Source organism: Cyclopterus lumpus, chromosome 1 (genome assembly GCF_009769545.1).
Source record: "Cyclopterus lumpus isolate fCycLum1 chromosome 1, fCycLum1.pri, whole genome shotgun sequence".
Classification (NCBI taxonomy): Eukaryota; Metazoa; Chordata; class Actinopteri; order Perciformes; family Cyclopteridae; genus Cyclopterus; species Cyclopterus lumpus.
This window is the reverse complement of record NC_046966.1, coordinates 3,389,630-3,414,712: the sequence shown is the minus strand read 5'-3', so window position 1 is coordinate 3,414,712 and position 25,083 is coordinate 3,389,630. Positions and strand designations below refer to the sequence as shown.

Genomic DNA, 25,083 nt, shown 5'->3' with positions numbered 1-25,083 from the left:
ATATGTAAAGTATTGATGTCATATTTATTGTCATCTGTTCATATAATATCAGTGTTATTGTCCCATTTCGCTTCATCGCAGTTATTATGCACGCATACACACAACTTTATATGTAAGGCTGCATTTCAAAATACAGCCTTACAGCTACATCTACTGGGTTGCTTTGATCTGGAATACCAGGAAACCGCTCTATTGATTTTGAACATATATTATACACACTGATTCAGGGTAAAGTATTGTTTATTTATTTCTAACCTATCTGCTCCTACATCTATCTGGTCTGCATTGGGAATAATAACGTTTTCTTAATCTGTATTTTTGTATTTAATAATCACCTCGTCTGTTTAAGAGTTCCCAAAGCATATCAATATATATTATAAGTTTGCAAATGTCCTCCATTCTCTTTGATTACAAATATCAAAGTATGTATTTGTAGCACCACTAGAGGATGAAGTACATAAGGGAGTTTAAAAAAAGAAGGAGCGTTTGCTTCCGGAGCAGCGTCCCCCGGTTCCCCCTGTCGGAGAACAGCGGCAACTGGGAGGGAGGAGAAAAAGAACAAGCCGAGAGAGAGGGAGAGAGAGAGAGAGAGAGAGAGAGAAAAAAGAGACAGCAGCGCAGCGAGGAGGACGCGAACGCACCGTGGAGAGGAGGTGAGCGATGTGGTATGCCGAGAATCTCAGCTTGAATATGGGGAGCCGTTGCCGTCGCAGTCGGCCTCCTCCTTGAATTTGAGTAGAAACGTGAGTTGAACTTCCCCGTCTTCTTCCGACGAGACGCATTGCTTTGGCGTCCGAAGGGCCCCGCTGTGTTGCAAGCGAAGTCGGGATGGTGGGGGAGAGGAGACCGGGAGGCGGCTGCACCGGCGGGGCGGGGGGCGGGGGGGCATTAACGGGACCCAGTGTGTGTTTTCCTTTTTTTGTTGTTGTACTTAATGTTCGGTGGTAGAGGTGGGGAGGGGGTCTTGTTGCGGCTGTTCCCACGTAGTGTCGCGGAATGCGACTGCAGTTCCGCGAGAACGGCCGCGAGCGGCCAGCCGTTGACCACGGCGAGGTTAGCTAACGACGAATCGACTGCTGTGTTGAGGGGTTCATTCTGTGGGGGGGGGGGGGGGGGGAGTATGGACACTAGTGAAAGCTCGCGACTCTTAAACTCTCTCGTGTGGAAGGCCTATCTGCAGGTCAGTAGTAGTAAGTAATAAACTAACTACTAGCTACTTCACGGACCAAACAGAACGCGTCCAACCATAAACACCTTCATGTACAGTACCTGCTGTCATAATGCGTTGTGTTCACTGGCCATCGGACCAAACCCGAAACGGATACTTCAATCTCAGTTCTATAAAATAGTGAAACTCATCCAATCCCTTAAAATGTGATACATTAGGAGGAGAACACGTTCAGGTAGATTGATTCCACACACATTCCCAATAATCTTCTGTGAGTCGACTTGATGAGAGTCGACTAACCGTTTCAGCCTGACAGGACGGTCGGTCCTGCTTGGAAGGCTCCAGAGATGCTCCGCGGCTGTGTCCTGTGTCTTGTCCCGTGCTTGTCTCTGTGCTGAGCAATACTTTCAGTAATGAAGAGGTTCATTGTGACACAAAAGCTGCATGAAGGAGGGTATTCTCTTTATTTACGTGGAACAGTCTGGGGGCTAAAGGCCACGCAGCCTCCCCCACCCCGCCCCCCGGGGCACGACGCGGCTTGTGTCGGTGCATGGTGCTGGCTGGACGCGACTAGCTAGCTAGCTAATGTTTCCAGCCCTGCTTTGCTAGTTTCCCTCGAGATAACACGCATTGATTGTTTAAAAAGAAGGAAAACACACGGAGCCATTTAATGGCGTGTGTATGTCGTGAGATTTAAGGCGTCCAGAGAATGATGTGGATAACTTTATTTTGTACTTCTCAGGCTTCTTACTTTCTTATCCACAATAACTGTTGTGAAGATGCAAGGACGCGTGGGACCGTTAACGTTACTTAGACACTTCGTGTGTTTCCGTCTCCCTACACGGAAACACACGACGTTGTTGACAATAACACGAATTAGCAAGGGAACCGTCTGCGTTTTTTCTCTCCGAGTGCGCCACTGAGATTTCTCTCTCACCCCCACCCCTCACCGCCTCCCGGCCCTTCCCCTCCAGGTGACACCTCTTGATTGTGCATCATGAATGCAACCCTATTTGGTGCTGCACGCGGAGACTGTAAACAGCCAGCGCGCGCTGTTTGCCAGGCCGCGGTTGTGGTGGCTTTACAGGGTTTACTCTGGTTTGCTAAAAGTATTAGCGTGGACCGCAAAGAGTGAATGTGTCACTGAACGCACCACCGGAGTTGAAATGGTGCACTGTCATCTTCCCTCCCTCCCTGCCTCCCTATCCGTCCAGCCTCCTCGCTCCGCTGGCTTGCTCTTCATCCCTGGCCTCGCTCTGCAGTGTGTGTGTGTGTGTGTGTGTGTGTGTGTGTGTGTGTGTTGAAACATGATGTAATTGCTCAGAGCTTCTGCGCTGTTCAGTTAAGGTTTATATTTCCCCCCCTCATTTATGCTTTTTTTATGACATATTTCTTGAATACATCAATACTCTTTCCCTCTTTATTTACTCTGCGGCGTTTTCTACACACCAGTTGCCGAGCATGGAAAAAGTGACTTGGACATTTATGGGCCGAGTTTTGGTGCCAAGCGGCTGCGGTTCTGGCATGTTTGTTTAGCTTTGGTGTTCTAAAAAGTGCCTCGCTTTCAAGATGCCCCCCCACCCCATCCCCCTCTTCTGCTGAGGTAGCCTCTATTCACAGAACAGAGACTTGCATGTACACGGTGTGTATGGACGCTGGACAGAAATAGCAATGCAGTAATGGAAGCCGTCACCCCGTGGAGCTCGTCAGTCACCCACAAATACACAACGATATCTCGGCTAGCCCCAAAAGTGTTCTGCAGATTGGATTTACCTTGGCACGGCTATACATCTGTGTGTGTGTGGGGGGGTGTTGGGGACTTGGGGACTTTCCTGCCTCACAGCACCAACCCGTTCAACTCTGTGTGTGGTCGAGGGCCATGCACAACAGCTGATGAGAGAGGATGAGGAAACCGTGCGTGTTCGTACAGGCTTGTGTGTGTGTGTGTGTGTGTGTGTGCGTGCGTGTGCGTGTTTGTATTTGTGTGTGAGCGATCAGATAAAGAGCGTGGAGATCCGTTATCAGCACCCTGCTTCCCCTGTGAAACAATACCACCGGTCCGCCCTTGACCAAACTAGTGTGTGTGTGTGTGTGTGTATGTGTGTGTACGTGTATGTGTGTGTATGCGGCCATGTGCATATTTGGGAGTTCAGTTGTCCGACCAGATTGGACAGATGAATGATGCATTCAGGGACAACAGAGAGTGGATTCGTCCCAGGCTGTCGAGCTGGCCGAGATAACCTGACTGTGGCTTGTTTGAGTGTGTTTATGTGTGTGTTGTTGCCAATCTCTGTTGTTATATGTGTGTTGTTGTATGTGTGTATGTGTGTGTTGTTGCTAATCTCTGTTATATGTGTGTGTTTATGTGTGTGTTGTTGCCAATCTCACTCTCCCCATCTCTCTCTTCACTTTCAGCCCCCCATCGATGCCTCTCAATAGGCATATTGTGCCCACTGTCAGGCAGGCTGCAGTGTGTGTGTGTGTGTGTGTGTGTGTGCATGCATTGTTGTTGCAGGGAGCAGACAGCCGTGAGGTGTGTTTGAACAGAGAAGGAGCATAGAGGCCCTGTTCATCCTGTAGGGTGTGGAGCTGAGCGACAGGGCCCCCCCCGTCTGTCCCTCGTCTCCCTCGCCATTTTTTTTGACGTATTTTTTTCCGGTTCGATCCGCATCACCTTGTTGTGGCTCAGTTTGTGCGTTCCTCCTCCGTGTGCCGCGTCGGCTCCCGGCAGCCCTCGCCCACCTTCGCTGTCAGGCCTGTACGTTATTCAGATGAAGGAAGCCGGCGAGGGCAGACAGAGCTTTTCTGCTCCGAAAGGGAGCCGTATACAAACTCTCTCCCGCTCTTTTGTTTATATGTTTCTGCTCCCGATGTTGTCTTTACCACTTGGCTGCACTTGGCTACAGAAGGGGTTTCTGCCCCCCCCCCTACTTTCAAACCCATTGTTACACACCATTCAAGCCTCGATGTGATGGAAGAGGCTGTAGAAGGACTTGGTAGTCTTGACTTATGTCCCGTCCTTGCTGCGTTCGTGACCGTATAGAGAAGTGGACGTAGTCTCCGTGACGTCACCCATTGGTTTGGCTTTTTTGAAGCCTCGCGTTCACCATTTTGGCCGTCGCCATCTTGGTGCTCTTCTTCTCTGGTAAGGTAGCCCCTCCTTCTCCTATTCCTCCTCTATAAAACGCTGCAGCAAGCCTCGCTCCTAGCTTCTTTTTTTTTTTTACAGACTCTCCCTTCTGTCGTAACAATTACCCTTGTCTCTGAATTGTATGAAAGTCCATGACGTGCGACAGGAATGTTGAATCACGATCGCAGTCGTCATGGGGATCTGGGTTCCTGACCGGACGCGCTCCTCCTTACGTTCAACTCACATCCTGTGGCGGGAGCGACAATAAGTCAACATCTGTGCCGAGGATGTGATTCATACGACTGCCACAACATAATTACCAATAAAAAAGACACAATTGAATTAGTTTTGGAGACCAGACTTAAGATGACGGGACACGGTGCTGGAAAGGCTGTGTCATGCCCGGCCAATATTGATGCCCCTTTCGGAGAAGAATGCGCTGCTAGTGTTGGGAGGGGTGGGGGGGTAGGTGGGTGGACGACAATGGCTTCCACTGGTTGGAAGGGAGAAAGAGACGGGCTGTTGTGTGAGAGGACGAGAGCGAGGGAGGGGGTGATTTAAAGTATTGGCGAGGGAGCGATCATTGCAGCGGTGTCTGTGGTTCCTTTGGCAGCGACGGGACATTCCTTTTCTGATGAGTCACTCTCTCTGATATGTTTTCCTTCCTCACGTCTATTCACCCCCCTCTGTCTCTCTTTCTTATTGTCTCAATCCCCAGGCATTTTGTAAAAACTTCCAGCCAATCAGGTCGGGCCAAGGCCCTGATATTAGTGCAATCTTGTGGCGTTATCGCGGGGCGGCTCGCCACAGGCATTTCTCATGAAATACGAGATAACGAGGCCACGTTGAACTCCCCAAAACACACACACACACACAGACACACGCTGTGTCGTTTGCGTCTAGACGTCCTCTCGGATGTCCTGTCCCATCTCGGCTATATTTAGGACCCACAGTCTCTTCACCGCTGCCCTCGCCTCGGATCCGACGGAAGCTCTTTTACCGTTTGGTTTTCACTAAGAAGGGGAGTAGGGTTAAAAAAAGAAACACAAAGAAACACGACTACTGAAGGAGACAAGAGAGCTGTAACGCTGGCAGTCAAATAGGAATCACTCTGAATGAGAGAGAGAGAGCTATCCTTGCTGATGAAAGAAACGATGGGAGCTTGCAGCGGGTCCAAAAATACTGATAATAAGGGGAGAGGTATTTGTGTTTTGTTTGGGAACCATTGAAACAACAAACGGGTCCAAGACATTCGCTCAGCTGTAGCCAATTAGCGGTACTGTGAGATTATATAAAAAAACCTCTTGGTATATGCACTCGCTCCATGAACGTATTTGTTGTTCTTACACACACACGTCACTTATTTTGATGTATTAAAAAGTTTTTTTTTTAAAGAGTTTTTTTTAAATCGGTTGCCAAAAGTACACTGCTTATCACAGCCAGAAATAAACACAAACATTCCTGTAAAATCACATCACATCACATTCTGCGCCCATGTTTGACAAGACTCTGGGAAGCCTCGACAGAACCGCAGAGGGGAGAGGCTGTAAAACAATATATAGGGCACTTGGAGCCTCCTTTTCCCCCCAACATTTGTCAATCTTTTGGACACTTACCCACATGTTAGAAAGGATGTAAAACAAATTATCAAAGAAATTCAACTTTTTCTCTTTTTTTGATTTCTGGCATTCTAACCGACTAACTGTCATACTGCCCAATAGGCATTTGAGTTCCCGGTGCTCCTAGCCATGGCTAACGGACCTCTGGGGCTAACAGAACCCTGGGGCTAACGGACTTCTGGGGCTAACGGACCCCTGGGGCTAACGGAACACTGGGGCTAACGGACTTCTGGGGATAACGGACCCCTGGGGCTAATGGACTTCTAGGGCTAACGGAACACTGGGGCTAACAGACCCCTGGGGCTAACGGACTTCTAGGGCTAACGGAACACTGGGGCTAACAGACCCCTGGGGCTAACGGACTTCTAGGGCTAACGGAACACTGGGGCTAACAGACCCCTGGGGCTAACGGAACACTGGGGCTAACGGACTTCTGGGGATAACGGACCCCTGGGGCTAACGGTGCTGTCACCGAGGTACATTAGGATTCACAACGTAATCTAGGACCAGGACGTGCTCTTTTTTTTATCTCTCCCACTGTGTAAAGTTGGTATTTTCACATCTGTGACGATCAGATGCAGTGAACCGCAAGTCTTGCATTAACAAACATGAGTCTGGCAGAGTGGGGCGCTGAAAATGAACGGAGGCCGCAAATAATAAACATTTCTCACAACTGGAGAGGAGACGTGTCGGAAGAAAAACCTCAGTAATAACAGTTTGCAGAAATGTCCCCCTGGGGATGAATAACGTACATATCTAAGGCAGCCGACATACTGAAACACAGACACGGCCAATGTGGGGCCTAAAAATGTTGTTCTGTTATTAATTGTCAAAGCTCACTATATGCAATAATGTATTATCTATTAATCTTCCTAAACTGGAATGAAAGCACCTCACCGCCCACAAGGCACTGGATATTATCATCACGCAAACTGCCGATGAAATTAAAGTTTTTTTTTAGTTTTGTAGTTATTAAATAACAAGCAGCTAACGGTGTGCATTCAAAAGAAGGCACTCTTTAGTTTTTTCCCTGTTGAGGATGAAGACGGGGTTTATACATATTTGGAGCGCGAGAGTCATCTGGATAACGCCGTGAAACGGGAGTTTTTACGTGGTCGGGTGAACATCCCCGGAGGACTACAGGTGCCCAGTCGGTGTAATGTCAAGCAGCACCGGGGATGGGAACTCTGGTATTCCTCTGAGGCATTATCTATAAGTTGTCTCAGCGCTTCGTCGTGGCCGCCGGTGGTGTCAGGCCCGTTTGTCCTGAACTTCAAGCTGTATCGAATGTCTTTTCTTTTGACATGTGAAGCTTTGCGTGAGGTCCTGAGACAATTACAGGGAAAGAGAGAGAGCTTATTCTAAAAAGGCTACTGCACGTGGTCTGCTTGTTGCTCTGCTTGTTGCTCCCCTGCCCCTACTTGCGTGGCCCTCAACAACATCGCATCCAGGAAGAGACACGTCGCGTCATCGCGCTCACCGCACGCCCGGCTCACGAGTGAAACAGGGACGTTCCTCCTCCATCTCCTCCTCCTCCTCTCTCGCGCTCTTCTTCCCCTCCCTCAATCCCCCCTCACCCACAGGAAAAGAGAGGCTGGGAACAGGGTGGGAGAGGGGGGGGGGGGGGGGGGGTTAACTCACTCCCAAGCCTCTCAAATCCAGGAAATGGGCTTCTGTTTCTGAAACGTTTCTTTTTCTTTCTTTTTTTTCCCCCACGTCACAGGATTCCAAAGTCTGTGAGAGTGAGAGTGTGTGTGTGTTTGTGTGTGTGTGTCTGTTTCAAAACCCTGCATTACCCCCCCGGGTGGTATTCATTTCCATATACACTCAGTAACCATGTGGAGGCCGCTCACTCTCACCTTGTTTGCGTTTCCCTGCCGTGGCCCTTAAGTGGGCTCAGGGTCAGTGGATGGAACGTGTCCACACATGCCTCCTGACAAATGGCCATCAATCACCTTAATTCAATCTCTGTGTCTCTGTGTGTGTGTGTGTGTGTGTGTGTGTTTTGTCTGTAATCTCTGTTGACCAATTAGAAGTTTTTGCCCTGACCCCCCCAACCAGAGACATGCCTGAGATTCTTTTGGCACACCCTGGAAATTCCTCAGCGCTCCCCTTTTCTTTTGTGCTCCTTCTGTCGCTCTCTTTCCTGCCCGTGGAAACCACGGCGGAGGAGAAGTGGTACCTTCTGGCTGTGCGCGTACCTCTCAGCACATCGAGGCGTTTTCAACTTCAAACGGCAGCGTGAACCAAGTAGAATCACAGTGGAGCTATTTCTGTCCGTCCTTCACACCGTACAACCGCAAGGGCGCCGTACGGCCACGGAAGCACGCTCAGACCACGGAGCTCTGTGTGTGTGCGCGCGTGTGTGCGTGTGCGTGTGTGTGAGATTGGCGCGTGCATGCTTGTTTGTGTGTTTGTTTAGGCTGCCGTCTCAGAGTTGTGTCACTTTGTCTCAGTTGTTTCCTGCTATCAACAATAAAAGGATGCTCTCTCACACACACACACAGACACACATACACACACAGAGCTTGGAGAAATATATCTTCTGCTCCGTGGTGCACTACAATGGACCAGTCACCAGCCATCTGTTAGCTTTGTGTAGGGCCGTTTTTATAGCATGTGGCTACACTAGTAGTTGGAATGTGAAGAGCTATCCTGCTCCATGACTCTGGTTAGCAGCGTCGCTAACCTCTCAGCCCGGTTTGTGGAAGCAGTTTGCAGCTCCATGAGGATCCGGCCCACTCTGTCCACAGCCAATGAAAATAAATCCAGTGAAGATCTGGGAGAGTTGCCCGCTATTTCACAAGCTGGTTTAACATGTTCACATCCTGATCCCAAAAAAAGTTAGAAAAAAACCGACACCCAGCTGTGTTTTCTATTCTGCACGCCGTGCCTCGTTGACGCCAAAGCGTACATTTTTCTTCTTTTTTTCCCAACGGCTCCAGCCTCTTAACTGGGTCTTTTTTATATTTGGCAACAGATGGGGTTCCTCACAGGCAGAGGGGCAGAGAGCAGGCGGAAGGAGGGAGGGGGGGGCTGTAAATCAGAGGTTTGTAGAGAGAAACAGGCATTTTTATGAGAGTTTGCAGACCTTCTTCACTTTTAATAAGAAAAGACAGCAATTCTCTTCTAGACAAAGGAAAGAGGTGTGTGTGTGTGTGTGTGTGTGTGTGTGTTTGTGTATGTCTGTGTGTGTGTGTTGGGGGGGGGGGTGAACGTAGGAGAGAAAGAGGAGAGGAAACTGGCAAAGAAAATGGGGATAAAGGAAAGAGGTAAAAGTCAAGTGGGATTAGCAGAGGAACTGGTCTGGCGAGGGGAAAGGGTGGGATGGAAGGATGAGGGGCCTGTCCAACTGCCTGCAGGAGTGTTCGCAGCTGCTCCCTTCGTTCTTTTGGTGGAGCCAGACCCCCCCCCCAACACACCTAACATTATCGCACACAGTGACAACACACACAGTGACAACACACACATGCAACGGCACACACTCGGTGGGTCGGCCAGAGGGTCAGGAGTCAAAGGTCAAACCGGCATGCTGGGACACATCCTAGATCTTATTACCCTCACCCCTGCATCTTGGCTTTTGCCCCGCAAATTTAACCGTTTACAGGCGAGTCCATGTGGAAGGTTCGCCCTCATATTTACTACTGTGTGTGTGTGTGTGTGTGTGTGTGTGTGTGTGTGTGTGTGTGTGTGTGTGTGTGAACCAGTACTTGTCTCTGTCTTGTGAGTGCCAGCGCTGCTACCCTACCCACACCCTGTAATCACGCCTAGACTAACTTGTAAAGACACAAAGGTTTAATATTCTTTAAAAAATATATATTATTTGTTTCGCCATTTCGCTCACAGATATAGTGACAGTCTGAGCAAATATAACAAAGTTATTTTTAATATTAGTAAATGGACTGTACTTTTATAGCGTATCTCTTGTCTTGCCGACCACTCAAAGTGCTTTAACACTACATGACATCATTCACCCATTCACACTGATGGGAGGAGCTACCATGCAGGAGTAACTAACATTCACACACAATCATCACTGTAGGCACAGCTACAGTTAAGTGGGGTTAAGTGTCTTGCTCAAGGACACATCCTACATGGACTAGATGAGCCGGGGATCAAACCGCCGACCCTCTGATTGAAGGACGAGCCTGCTCACCACTGAGCCACCAACTGTAGCTATAAACTGTTTTAAAATGACCAAAAAACCTGGTCTCTGCATCTCCGCTGGAGGCGAACTGTCGGCGGTTGAGTTGCATCATTGGTAATTTAGATTTTACAGATACATATTTTAGCCTTACATCACACAAACAGGTTTCACATAGAGGCTTCGATAAACTGAGGTCAGCTGACTGAGCATACACCTTTCTATTGTCTTGTATATTTGATCTGTATATACAGGAGCAATGGGGGGGCTGTGTATAAAAAAAGCCCTGTAATTCCATAAAGTGTTCACTTAATGTGACTGTGAACACCCTTAAACACAGGATCACCTGCCATGACCCTTGTACTCAGGGGCAGGGCAGTAGACCGCGATTACACATCCCACATCCCACCGGAGAAGCCGAGTCAGCAGCAACATGTCATGGGAAAGGATTCATAAGTTGTTAGTGTAGACAGACACCCCTTCATACAAATACCGTCTCGCTGTTCCCAGGTATGCAGACCTGTCGCGGCAGGATTCGAGCATCCGAGCTGCACGCCATGACCTTTTTTTTTTTATTTTATTCCACAATGCAACGATTTTATTTATTTTTTAGATGTTGTCGCTTTCATAAAAAAAACAAAAGACTGTCTGACATGACATCTCTCTTGTAGTCGGCGCTTCAACCATGAGAGAAAACCCATGACAGCGCACACAAATGACAGTCTGTGTAACAGCTAGTGTTGCCAAACAAACCAGATGTGTCTATTATATCCGTAAACAGTACTGGCTCAGCACGGGGCCGTTGCTTTGGCAGATCAACTGTTCTTCGTTATTCAATTCAATTCAGTTTAGTTTGTATAGACCCAAATCACAAATTATTAATTTGCCTCAGAGGGCTTTACAATCTGTACACAGATCAATCTGGTATGTGGGATGAGTCAACCAGCTGTGTGCAGAATGCCAGAGACTCAGAAAGCCCTTGCGGTTTTGCGGTGTCTCCAAAGTCTTCAGTCTTTAATAATCTTTTAAAATATGACTATGTCGAGTGGAATTCATTATTTAAACTGCAAAAAACATTTATTAACAAATAAACAGCAAAATAGTGTTGTTGTGCTTCCCACCTGCTGGACCCCGTCGGGAGATCGGGGGTTTCAATTCCCCGACTCCTCCACTTAGCGTGCCCTTGGGCCCTTGGGCAAGACACTGAACCTGAGTGCGTACGAATGGGTGAATGTTGACATGTAGTGTAAAGCGCTTTGAGTGGTCAGAAGACGATAAAGGCGCTGTATAGTTACCATTATACTGCCATTAAATACTCAGTTGTTTCCTCTGCAAATGGAGCGCAACGTCATCCCGAACAACCTGAAGAGCAGTGGATTCAGATTTCTCTGCTCCGACATCGTGGATCCACTCTGGTGAAAAGTCTGTGCGCATCGAGTCGGGGAAATGTGTCAAAGAGAGAGCAAAGTTTAACTCGTCTGTGAAGTGTTGCCTTCATGGCGCAGATGGAGTATGTTCAAACGCAGTCTCATGGCAGCTTGTGAAATAGTCACGAAATGCACACATGTTTTTGTGTACCAGGACACAAATTATTGGTTTCTTTTAGTGTTGCTCAGAACAGGTTTAGGAAAACAGTCACAAACGTTAGGTTTAGAAAAGAAAATGAATGTTAGGTTGAGGCAACACAACTAAAGTTAGTGTTAGACAACACAACTAAAGTTAGGGTTAGACAACACAACTAAAGTTAGTGTTAGACAACACAACTAAAGTTATGGTTAGGCAACAAAACTAAAGTTAGGGTTAGACAACACAACTAAAGTTAGTGTTAGACAACACAACTAAAGTTAGTGTTAGGCAACACAACTAAAGTTAGGGTTAGGCAACAAAACTAAAGTTAGGGTTAGACAACACAACTAAAGTTAGTGTTGGACAACAAAACTAAAGTTAGGGTTAGGCAACAAAATGAATGTTAGGGTTAGACAACATAACTAAAGTTAGGGTTAGGCAACAAAACTAAAGTTAGTGTTGGACAACAAAACTAAAGTTAGGGTTAGGCAACAAAATGAATGTTAGGGTTAGACAACATAACTAAAGTTAGGGTTAGGCAACAAAACTAAAGTTAGGGTTAGACAACACAACTATAGTTAGGGTTAGGCAACAAAATGAATGTTAGGGTTAGACAACACAACTAAAGTTAGGGTTAGGCAACAAAACTAAAGTTAGGGTTAGGCAACAAAACTAAAGTTAGGGTTAGACAACACAACTAAAGTTAGTGTTGGACAACAAAACTAAAGTTAGGGTTAGGCAACAAAATGAATGTTAGGTTTAGACAACAAAACTAAAGTTAGGGTTAGACAACACAACTAAAGCTAGGGTTAGGCAACAACACTAAAGTTAGGGTTAGGCAACAAAATGAATGTTAGGGTTAGACAACATAACTAAAGTTAGGGTTAGGCAACAAAACTAAAGTTAGGGTTAGGCAACAAAATGAATGTTAGGGTTAGACAACACAACTAAAGTTAGGGTTAGGCAACAAAACTAAAGTTAGGGTTAGGCAACAAAACTAAAGTTAGGGTTAGACAACACAACTAAAGTTAGTGTTAGACAACACAACTAAAGTTAGGGTTAGGCAACAAAACTAAAGTTAGGGTTAGACAACACAACTAAAGTTAGTGTTAGACAACAAAACTAAAGTTAGGGTTAGGCAACACAACTAAAGTTAGGGTTAGGCAACATAACTAAAGTTAGGGTTAGGCAACAAAACTAAAGGTAGGGTTGGACAACAAAACTAAAGTTAGGGTTAGGCAACAAAATGAATGTTAGGTTTAGACAACAAAACTAAAGTTAGGGTTAGACAACACAACTAAAGCTAGAGTTAGGCAACAAAACTAAAGTTAGGGTTAGGCAACAAAATGAATGTTAGGGTTAGACAACACAACTAAAGTTAGGGTTAGACAACAAAACTATTTTAGTGTTGCTCGGAACAGGTTTAGGAAAACAGTCACAAACGTTAGGTTTAGAAAAGAAAATTAATGTTAGGTTGAGGCAACACAACTAAAGTTAGTGTTAGACAACACAACTAAAGTTAGGGTTAGGCAACACAACTAAAGTTAGGGTTAGGCAACAAAACTAAAGTTAGGGTTAGGCAACACAACTAAAGTTAGGGTTAGGCAACAAAACTAAAGGTAGGGTTGGACAACAAAACTAAAGTTAGGGTTAGGCAACAAAACTAAAGTTAGGGTTAGACAACACAACTAAAGTTAGGGTTAGACAACACAACTAAAGTTAGTGTTAGACAACAAAACTAAAGGTAGGGTTGGACAACAAAACTAAAGTTAGGGTTAGGCAACAAAACTAAAGTTAGGGTTAGACAACACAACTAAAGTTAGGGTTAGACAACACAACTAAAGTTAGTGTTAGACAACACAACTAAAGTTAGGGTTAGGCAACACAACTAAAGTTAGGGTTAGGCAACAAAACTAAAGTTAGGGTTAGGCAACCTAACTAAAGTTAGGGTTAGACAACACAACTAAAGTTAGGGTTAGGCAACAAAACTAAAGTTAGGGTTAGGCAACACAACTAAAGTTAGGGTTAGGCAACCTAACTAAAGTTAGGGTTAGACAACACAACTAAAGTTAGGGTTAGGCAACAAAACTAAAGTTAGTGTTAGGCAACAAAACTAAAGTTAGGTTTAGACAACAAAACTAAAGTTAGGGTTAGACAACACAACTAAAGTTAGGGTTAGGCAACCTAACTAAAGTTAGGGTTAGACAACACAACTAAAGTTAGTGTTAGGCAACAAAATGAATGTTAGGTTTAGACAACAAAACTAAAGTTAGGGTTAGACAACACAACTAAAGCTAGGGTTAGGCAACACAACTATAGTTAGGGTTAGGCAACAAAATTAATGTTAGGGTTAGACAACACAACTAAAGTTAGGGTTAGGCAACACAACTAAAGTTAGGGTTAGGCAACAAAACTAAAGTTAGTGTTAGGCAACAAAACTAAAGTTAGGTTTAGACAACAAAACTAAAGTTAGGGTTAGACAACACAACTAAAGTTAGGGTTAGGCAACCTAACTAAAGTTAGGGTTAGACAACACAACTAAAGTTAGTGTTAGGCAACAAAATGAATGTTAGGTTTAGACAACAAAACTAAAGTTAGGGTTAGACAACACAACTAAAGCTAGGGTTAGGCAACACAACTATAGTTAGGGTTAGGCAACAAAATTAATGTTAGGGTTAGACAACACAACTAAAGTTAGGGTTAGGCAACAAAACTAAAGTTAGGGTTAGGCAACAAAACTAAAGTTAGTGTTAGACAACACAACTAAAGTTAGGGTTAGGCAACACAACTAAAGTTAGGGTTAGACAACACAACTAAAGTTAGTGTTAGACAACACAACTAAAGTTAGTGTTAGGCAACAAAACTAAAGTTAGGTTTAGACAACAAAACTAAAGTTAGGGTTAGACAACACAACTAAAGCTAGGGTTAGGCAACAAAATGAATGTTAGGGTTAGACAACACAACTAAAGTTAGGGTTAGGCAACAAAATGAATGTTAGGGTTAGACAACACAACCAAAGTTAGGGTTAGGCAACACAACTAAAGTTAGGGTTAGGCAACACAACTAAAGTTAGGGTTAGGCAACAAAACTAAAGTTAGGGTTAGGCAACACAACTAAAGTTAGGGTTAGACAACACAACTAAAGTTAGGGTTAGGCAACACAACTAAAGTTAGGGTTAGGCAACCTAACTAAAGTTAGGGTTAGACAACACAACTAAAGTTAGGGTTAGGCAACAAAACTAAAGTTAGGGTTAGGCAACAAAACTAAAGTTAGGGTTAGACAACACAACTAAAGTTAGGGTTAGGCAACAAAATGAATGTTAGGTTTAGACAACAAAACTAAAGTTAGGGTTAGACGACACAACTAAAGTTAGGGTTAGGCAACAAAACTAAAGTTAGGGTTAGGCAACAAAATGAATGTTAGGTTTAGACAACAAAACTAAAGTTAGGGTTAGGCAACAAAACTAAAGTTAGGGTTAGGCAACACAACTAAAGTTAGGGTTAGACAACACAACTAAAGTTAGGGTTAGGCAACACAACTAAAGTTAGGGTTAGGCAACAAAATGAATGTTAGGTTTAGACAACAAAACTAAAGTTAGGGTTAGACAACAAAACTAAAGTTAGGGTTAGGCAACAAAACTAACGTTAGGGTTAGACAACACAACTAAAGTTAGGGTTAGGCAACACAACTAAAGTTAGTGTTAGACAACACAACTAAAGTTAGGGTTAGGCAACACAACTAAAGTTAGTGTTAGACAACAAAACTAAAGTTAGGGTTAGGCAACAAAACTAAAGTTAGGGTTAGGCAACACAACTAAAGTTAGTGTTAGACAACACAACTAAAGTTAGGGTTAGGCAACAAAATGAATGTTAGGTTTAGACAACAAAACTAAAGTTAGGGTTAGGCAACAAAACTAAAAGTAGGGTTAGGCAACAAAATGAATGTTAGGTTTAGACAACACAACTAAAGTTAGGTTCAGGCAACAAAACTAAAGTTATGGTTAGGCAACAAAATGAACATTAGGTTTAGACAAAATTAAAGTTTGGGTTAGGCGACACAATTAATGTTAGGTTGAGGCAACAAAACTAAAGTTAGTGTTCGGCAACAAATCCACGTAGATAGGTTTCTGAAAACGGTCACAAACTTTAAGTTTAGGCAACAAAACAAATTTTGGGTTTAGGCAACAAACCTACAATACGGTATGGAACATCGATCTAGTGTTGAAAGTGCTGTTTGTTGGACCCTTCCACCTCCCCTTCCGCCCCCAAAAGTAGTCTTTTTCTAAATTCGATGCCATGTCACCAGCTTTGACAGTTACATACTCACTTGGATGCATTTCATTTGTGTGGATCCTAATTGACTTTCTGCCTTTGTCGTTTTTGCCCTTAGCGACACGGAAAACACGGACAATTACATGTACACGAAAGCAATAGATTGCATTTCGTGATTATTTTACAGCCTGATCTGAAACTCGGCTGCTTCAGCAGAACACTGGAGCACGAGGTAGGAGGGACCACCAGTAGTTTCATACACTGCTTACCAACACACACTCAAATGGTTCAGTATTCATAGAAGTATGCACTATTCAGAACTTTGAGTAGTTACATAAACAAGAACAAAACAAAAGGTCAATGTAGGCCTGGAGATTGTTGGACATTTTTGGTAGTGGGGAATAAAAGCTGTTGTTTGTCCCTAAATGTCCACATCTTGAGGCACATGGACAGATGTTGCCATCGGTCCACAGGCCTGAAAACAACAGCTTGTACTGTATTTGCCCGGTGTACTTTTGATGGCTGATCATGTGGTAGAGTCATAAGACAAGGAACAATTCTTCACCAGCAATCAGCCCCCAAGACTTGTTTACCTTTCTGTCTGTGATTCTTTTTTTATGATTTCCACCCGGACTGGAGTCTCTTCAATTCAGTTTATTTAGTATAGCCCAAAATCACAAATGAAAAACTCCCCTCAGAGGGCTTTACAATCTGTACACATACGACATCCCTGTCCCAGGACCTCACATCGGATCAGGAAATACTCCCCAAAAAACTCAGCAAGGCTTCACTGCCTCACAAGTGTTAGGTTGTCTATAGAAACCAGCTGTTGTTGGGTTTCTACCCGGTGAATGTGGTCTCTGAGGGCAACCCAAGGAGGACCAAGAATGCTTTGCATTCTTCTTCTGATCGTTACTTCTTCTTCTTCTTCTTCTTCTTCTTCTTCTTCTTCTTCTTCTTCTTCTTCTTCTTCTTCTTCTGTGGTGTTCAGATCTGCAACAGCTTGTACTGTATTTGCCCGGTGTACTTTTGAGAATATGCTGCCGATCGACCTGCCTCATTCCACTTTGTGATCGAGCATGCAAAATACCATAAATATATAGTTTGGCTAATTACATGGCAACATTATTGCCGCCTTATTTATCAAAGGTGACACACTATAAATCACTGCACTCTCCTTCGGTTCCAGTGTCCAGGCCGATAACATTCACCGGCGTTGTCGGCTGATTACCAAAAGCCCCGATGGCAGTTGGATCCACGTGCACGTAAACGTCTGAATGCACACGTTTGCCCTTCACAGCTGTTGCCGAGGAGGTTTGTGGCTGTAATTGATCGGATCCTTAAATGAGTGTCAGTGTTAGCTGATACTGAAGCGAGTGAATGGATCCATGTGATTGGGATGACATTTAGTTCCTCAAAAATCATTCCAGGTGTTTTTTCTTTTCCAGCCACTTTCCAGAAGAAGTGGAATTGTTATGGTCTATTCCGAGTGTGTGTGTGTGTGTGTGTGTGTGTGTGTTGGTTGATTGGTTGGTTGGTTGTTGGAGTGTAGAGGGTGTTTACAGGGCTCCTGTGGCATTAAGGTTACGATGGTTCCACTCAGCGAAGGGTTGCACCAAAGAAAGAAATATGAGCTATATACAAAATGAGCCTCATGTTCACACACACACACACGTTTGATCGAGGTTGTGAATAATTGATGCTCCTTTATTATTTGTCCCTCTGGTGTCCTGCAGTCCTTTTTCTCGCTCCCTCTTTGTCCAACCCTCTCTTTCTCTCTCTCTCTCTCTCTCTCTCTCTCTCTCTCTCTCTCTCTCTCTCTCTCTCTCTCTCCCACTCTCTCATTAACCCTGATATGTTCGTCCCTCAGGACAACGCTGCCTCTCTGAAGCCCCCGCGATTGGATGGGGAAAAAAGACAACCACTAGCTACCAGTATGGACGCGCGACATCCTGGAGTTTCCCACAATCCTTAGGTCTCCGGTGAGTCCGCAACTGCACAAAGGTCTTTTTTCAAGTTGCTATGTTATTTTTCTTCTGCTGTAAAAAAGCCTCCAAGCTTTCAGAACTTCCTGTCGTGTCTGAAAGTATAGCTGCTTTCATGAGTTACGAGCGCTGCTCTTGGTGTTTGTTTATTCAGATGCGCCACTTTAGAGCATCTTTTTACTTAAGAAATAAATCAAAAGTTTTCTTAGGATGCTAGGCTAAGCTAAGCCCAGTGAATACACTTCCTGCAAGTGCTTCAAAGTCTTTTTAAAAAAAAAATTTTTTTTAGGATTTCCACCCGGACTGGAGTCCCTTCAATTCAGTTTATTTAGTATAGCCCAAAATCACAAATGACAAACTCCCCTCAGAGGGCTTTACAATCTGTACACATACGACATCCCTGTCCCAGGACCTCACATCAGGAAAAACTCCCCAAAAAACTCAGCAAGGCTTCACTGCCTCACAAGTGTTAGGTTGTCTATAGAAACCAGCTGTTGTTGGGTTTCTACCCGGTGAATGTGGTCTCTGAGGGCAACCCAAGGAGGACCAAGAATGCTTTGCATTCTTCTTCTGATCGTTACTACTTCTTCTTCTTCTTCTGTGGTGTTCAGATCTGCAGCTGAGTCCGCTGAACGCTGAATCGTGACCAGCGCCGGTCCTCGACTGACCTCCTGTCAGGTATGACACACGCATACGCTGCACTCAGCGCTCAGCTGGAATAGGAATAACCCTCCATGCTGGCGGCTCTTCACTGAGTGGTCCCCCATCGCCGCTCTACGCAGTAGCCTGTACTTTTCTTATTGTCAACAAATCCCACGCCGAAGTCCAAAAAACTCGCCCTCAACACACTCTCCTCTCCCTGCTTTGACCCCCCTGTGTGTGGTTCTCCTGGAACAGCTGGGTACTCTTCAGCGAAACACTCCTCAAGCCGGATAAATAGTGTGTTTGTTGGGTGCTATTTCCAGCTGTGGATTTGGCGCAACTGTATTTAGAGAACCGGGAGGAAAAGTATACACCGCATCAGGCTTCGGCTTAACAGGCAGTACTTGTTCGTAGTTTTGATCTTTCTATGGGATTTGTAGTCAACAAGAAAACCAGACTTTAAGAAAAAGAATTTAAATGTAAAGGATGTTTTCATGCGTTCAGCAGACTTGAGTGTCTGATTAAAAGCGTCCTTGTTTATCCACTACTGTAGCTGTCCTTTTCTTTTTTTCCAGTCAGGTTCAGAAATGTACAGTAAACACCGTATAATGTTGCATGCCAGCATGTTATGTCTCTCCTCTATGCACCTTAACGACTGTGAAGTTAAACATCTGTTCTTTAACTCTCCTCACGTCGAGAGCCAGGAGTGAACATTTGCACACGTGTACGTTACACAGACAAAGAAAGCTGGCTTGGTGATTGGTGCGTGACAATAAACATGCAATAGTAAAAGACATGATATCAGAATCAAAAATATTGACGGTAAAATATGATGAACAAACAAACAAAAAAAAAGAGTATGTTTAAACAAGTAAATGGTAAAAGGACCTGTACTTGTATAGATCTGTTCTAGTCTTCCAACCACTTAAAGCTCTTTAACATCACATGACATCATTCACCCAATCACACCCATTCATACACTGATAGGAGGAGCTAAGGTTCCACCTGCTCATCAGGACTAACTAACATTCACACCCATTCACATACTGATGGGAGGAGCTAAGGTTCCACCTGCTCATCAGGACTAACTAACATTCACACCCATTCACACACTGATGGGAGGAGCTACGGTTCCACCTGCTCATCAGGACTAACTAACATTCACACCCATTCACACACTGATGGGAGGAGCTAAGGTGCCACCTGCTCATCAGGACTGACATTCACACTGTAGTCATAGCTACAGGAGCAACTTGGGGTTAAGTGTCTTGCAAGTATGTTATTAAAGTGAGTATGTGTAGTATCTATATGTGTAACTTAATATATTATTGTATTTATCTTTTAAAATAATTTGGGGTTGTTTGCCGCTGTAAGAATATCACACTTTTTTATTGGAACATTTCCGAAGTAAGCGAGCGATGAGACTGAAAGCAGATTACTCCAGCATGTTGTGCTCATGGTCCCCCCCCCCCCCCCTCTCTCAGGTGACCCCCGCCTTGTGCCGTGATGATGTCGGTGGACGTGACCAACCGCAACTGCCCGGCCGCCACGCCTCCCACCTCGCTCAGCCTTCGCTCCTCGCACAACCAGCTGCTGAGTGGCGACGTCGTCCGGCAGGGCTCCGCCACGCCCCCCAAGTGTCGCAAAAAGTACGCGCTCACCAGCATCCAGGCTGCAATGGGCCTCGGGGAGGTGGCGGCGGCGGCGGCGGCGGCTGCTGCGATGGCTGCGGCGTCTTCGTCCTCGCCGTCGTCCCCATCGCGGGCCTCGACCGCCAACAACCCCAAGCTGGCCAAGAACGGAGCGAACCAGCTGCGCAAAGCCGGCCAGGATCACAACAAGAACACGACGGACCCGGAGCCCGAGGCGACGGCGGATGAGTTCAACGTCAACGCGGCCGAGGAGGACGGCGGTCACGCTCTTACCAATAACGACCGGGAGGAAGAGGAAGACGAGGAGGAGGAGGTTGAGCTGCACTCAAATGCTGACGCGGAGCCCGAGCAGAAGAGTGAATCAGACATGGACTGTGACGTCAACGCGGCCGTGGAGCTCCAACTGAACGGCAACACGACGACAGACTTCGACTTGAACATCGACGCAGAGGAGAGCGACGACATCAGCATCCTGTCCGAAAAGGAGATGATGATGTCGAGGATGAAGATCGAGGAGGACGGAGACGAGGCGGCGGCGGAGGAGCAGGAAAACGAGGAGGAGAAGCCTCTCCTGTCGATGCCGAGTGAGCCCCCCGTGCAGAAGTGCGACGTTTCCCCGGGCCCGGAGCTCATCTCCGATCTGCGCTCCAACCTCAAGCTCCTAAGGGAGGGCGGCAAGGACTCGCCGGTGCCCCCTCCGCCCTCGCCGCCCAAGCGGGCCAGCCCGGAGGACGTGCCCCTGCTCTCCGTGGCCTCCTGTTCCTCTTCCTGCTCCTCCTCCTCCTCCCCGGAGACGAAGAAGGACAGACGGACGGGGGCGAAGACGGACTGCGCGCTGAACCGCATCCAGAATCTGAACCCCAGCGACGAAGAGTTGAGCTGGACCACTCTGTCCCAGGAGAGCAACTCCCCGCAGGAGACAGGTACGCATGGGCACCAACACAAGCTGCAGAAGGTCTCCTTCACAGCCGCACACGTTTGGTTTTCATGGTCGTGTCGTGTCGTGTATGTTTCTCGCGCGTGTGCGTGTGCGTGTGTGTGTGTGTGTGTATAAATATATATAGACTGCTGGAACAAAATAACTAACACTTTGGCCTCCAGTAAATCTCCCAGAATTCCCCTGGCTGGGACAGGAAGTGTCTTCATAACCTTATGGGTGGTTAGCAGGCTATATGCTGCTGCATCCTGTTTCATGCTGTGTCCCTGCACGTGTGTGTGTGTGTGAGAAAAGGGCTCGAAGGATAGAAGGATAGAGTTATTACAAAATCTATGTGTCTTTCTTTGTCTTTGTCTTTCTCTTCTAGAGAGAAAGAGACTGAGAGAGAGAGAGACTGAGAGAGGATTTAGCTCCCTATAATCTTATATATTGTCCCTTGCTGAGTTTCATAATAATTTTATTTAAAACATGTGGTTGTTGTCCAGCTATTAGGAATCCATATATTTTCTGAGAACACAAATATGGGACCATTATTAAATGTCCATTTATTTATCAGTCATTACCTTGACATTTGTGGAGTGAGTCACCGCCCCCTGTTGCGGGCCACTCCTCTCCTAAACCAGCAACAGGTCCATTAAAGTCATTGGACGTATGAGACACATCCATTTCCTCTGGAGCAGCAGCCCCCGAACCCCGAGCTGTAAACCGCTGCTTCTCTGCTCGCTCTCTGATGACTCACTGTCCCCTTTTCTTTAGGGGGCGGGGGTCTAAGGCTCTGAGCCTCTGTGCGTTTCATAACTCAGAACCTACTTTCAGCCAGTAAAATAAACATGACCTTTGTTAGGGGCCGATCTGCGATTTGGGAGGTCCACATTAATGCTTTCTAGTCGCTGACCCCTGATGATGCTACAATGTGTGCAACAAATCGTAATCACAGTGAGCGGCTCTCCGTCGTTCTGCTGGGAAAGGAGCTAACGGCTAGCGTACGCAGGTGCCTTCCAGTTATACTACGCTCTGTTCAAGAGCCAAACACCAACAAATTGGGTATCGTGCAAAGGTAATCTTGTAAAATGTAGTTATGTAAAATGTAGACATTTGAATAAATCCAGTGGTTTAAAAGAAGTTTTCACAGCAATTAATTGATTTCCTATTCCTTTGAATTGTGGGATTTTATGCAAAGAACCGCTACAGATGGGAATAACAAAGGTGAAGGGAATCATTTAGAATTGTTAACAAAACAATTTTTACAAAAAGTTTACTAAATCTCTTGATTGTATTTTTTTATGAAGCAGGCCTATATAAGTGTGTTTGGCTACTGGGCTTAAGGCCGCTGTCTGTGTGGATCGATGCTCGCGGATCGACGGGCGCTGCTGTCTCTTAGTCGAGACGTATTGTCCTCTCGAGCGTTTTTGCCGATGGTCCCGATCCTGGCATCGTTCATGTTGTCGATACCTAACACGTAGTCGTCCGTGCTGCTGCTGCTGCGTGTGTGTGTGTGTGTGTGTGTGTCTATCCCCTCCCCTGTCTGCCTCCCTCTCTCACAGAGACGGAGACGTGTTGTTTTCCCAGGTGTGTGTCACATTCCTCTGTGGATTGTTTGCGGGTTTGAGGGTCGGTACGACATCGCTTTCACACTGAGGATCCAAAACACACACACACGCGCACGCACACACACACACACACACACACACACACACACACGCACACACACATAATGAGTGCAGTGCAGCATGTGAGATTCAGCAGTTTTCTTTTGCCAGATGTTGAGCTACTTTTGTTCTCTTTCTCTCTCACTCTCTCTTGAAACATCTCTTCACCCTCAGTTTATCACGGTCCTCTGCTTTTTTCTCTCCCTCGTATGTCTGCCTTCCTCTCTGCTCCTCATCCTCGCCCCTGTACTGGATATAACACTGACTGAAAGATGATGTGTTATTGGGTTGCCAGGGACAACCAAGAGAGGCTTAAGGGAAGGTCGAATGAAGGGAGAAAATGTCGACATTTCATGAGGAAGATTGTGCGTTGGCACAGGAAAGGGGGGGTGGGGTCGGCTTAATTGAGCTGTAGATGCTCCAGATGGAGGGAGAGGAGAAACAACAACAACAACAACAACAACAACAACAGCAAACACAGCTCAGCTGCAGAGGGATACACTTCCTCCATCTCTCTCTCGCTCTCTCTCCCCCCCGCCGCCCCTTCTTTTTATTCACTAATTTCTCTCCTCATGCTCTCTATGCCTCTCTGTCTCCCCCTCTCTTGCAGTATCTCCCCCTCTCTCTCTCTCCCTCTCTTCCCATCCCTGCCTGAGGTTTGCTCTGTTTGGTTACAGCACAGCTCTGCTGTGTGGGAGCTCACTATGATGCTGGGGAAAGACTACATGCTGGCCATTGTGATTGTGAATTACGAGGGTAGGTGCCTCTGTCGGGAGTCGGCTGCAACCTGCGTTGGGTTTAGAGTTTGAATGCGGTGCGTGTGCGTATATGTACACACACACATACATATTTGTATGTATGTAGTTGTGTGTGTGTATATGTATGTATGTGTGTGTGTGTGTGTGTATCTACGTGCATGTGTGTGTGTATGTGTGTGTGTGTATGACACGTGTGTGTGTGTGTGTGTGTGTATCTACGTGCATGTGTGTGTATGTATGTGTGTCTATGTATGTGTGTGTGTGTATGACACGTGTGTGTGTGTGTGTGTGCGTATGTGTGTGTATCTACGGGTGTATACATGTGTAAGTGTGTCTGTGTGTGTTTGTATGAGCGGTTTTGTTTGACAGAAAGTGTGTGTTTTTTATGTGTATCCCCCCCCCCACTACCCCCGTGCCCCCCACTCCGACTCCACCCCGACAAGGAACTGCATGCTAACGGAGGCTACCGTGGGCTAAGTGCTACGTAGCTTGGCTGTGGCACGTTTTCCCCACAGGCTGCATGCTTTAGCCCCCCCCCCCTCTTTTGCACATAAGAGACGGCATCTCCCAGCAGGCTCTGCTTCACGGCTCCTTACTCTAAAGCACAGCCCACATAGGGGAGGGGGGGGGGGGGAGCGATGTCTACTAAGAACGTATGTGCGCATTCCCTGTTAAGTTTTGAGATATTTCTGTTTCCATTAAACCGACCAAAGTCTTTAATAAATGTTTACTAACTCCCCAGTCGCCATGGTGACATGTGGCCTGCTTTCGTGGCGACAGGCCCGCGGGCTGCGTTTTATCTGCATGGTCAGCAGTTTGAGAACTCTTTAACACACACATACACACACACACACACACACTCACACACACACAGCACCAGCTGACCAGTCCCTCAGAGCATATATCACCTTTATGAGTTGCTACATCAGTCACACACACACACACACACACACACACACACACACACACACATGCCATCAATAGGTCTGTGTGTGTGCGTGTGCGTGTGTGTGTATTTGTGTGTGTGTGTTTATGTGGGTGCATGCTTCAGCTGGCTTGACTGCCAGGAAACTGCAACCTTCAGATGAGATGACATTTAGTACAGGAGTGATATACTTAATCTCTGTGTGTGTGTGTGTGTGTGTGTGTGTGCGTGTGTGTGTGTGTGCGTGTGTGTGTGTGGGTGTGTGTGTGTGTGTTTGTTTCAAGGCAAATGCTGTATTTCCCCTCATCATGTCAAATAAATGATGGTACCGGCTGTCTGCTCTCTAGTCTGCCGATGGGTTGTGTTAGAGGGAGGTTTACATTTTAAATTACAGTGAGTGCCGTGTGCCTATCTGGGCCAGAGCTAATACTTTGTGCAAGTATTTGAATGCAGTTCTATTATTATTATTGTTATTATTATTATTATTGCTGTTATTATTATAGTTGTTGGTATTATTTCATGTCCGTAAGCTTCATTCAGTTGAACATGGAGTTATGTTATATATATACGAGTTTGCAACGCTGATACTTTCATCACTAACGCTGGCAATATGGATATGCTTTGTAATGCACGGACA

General features: G+C 45.9%; 1 protein-coding gene across 4 annotated transcripts in view; it reads left to right on the top strand.

Moving 5' to 3' along the window:
• The first annotated feature begins 540 nt into the window (after positions 1-540).
• Positions 541-25,083, top strand: part of apbb2b (amyloid beta (A4) precursor protein-binding, family B, member 2b) — a 41,683-nt gene continuing 17,140 nt past the window's right edge. For all 4 annotated transcript variants that reach the window (XM_034534119.1, XM_034534137.1, XM_034534128.1 and 1 more), the window contains exons 1-4: positions 541-653; positions 17,769-17,880; positions 18,495-18,561; positions 20,010-21,100. In XM_034534119.1, coding sequence (XP_034390010.1) covers positions 20,032-21,100 — 1,069 coding nt within the window. In that variant the 5' untranslated portion in view covers positions 541-653; positions 17,769-17,880; positions 18,495-18,561; positions 20,010-20,031. The remainder of the gene's footprint in view (positions 654-17,768; positions 17,881-18,494; positions 18,562-20,009; positions 21,101-25,083) is intronic.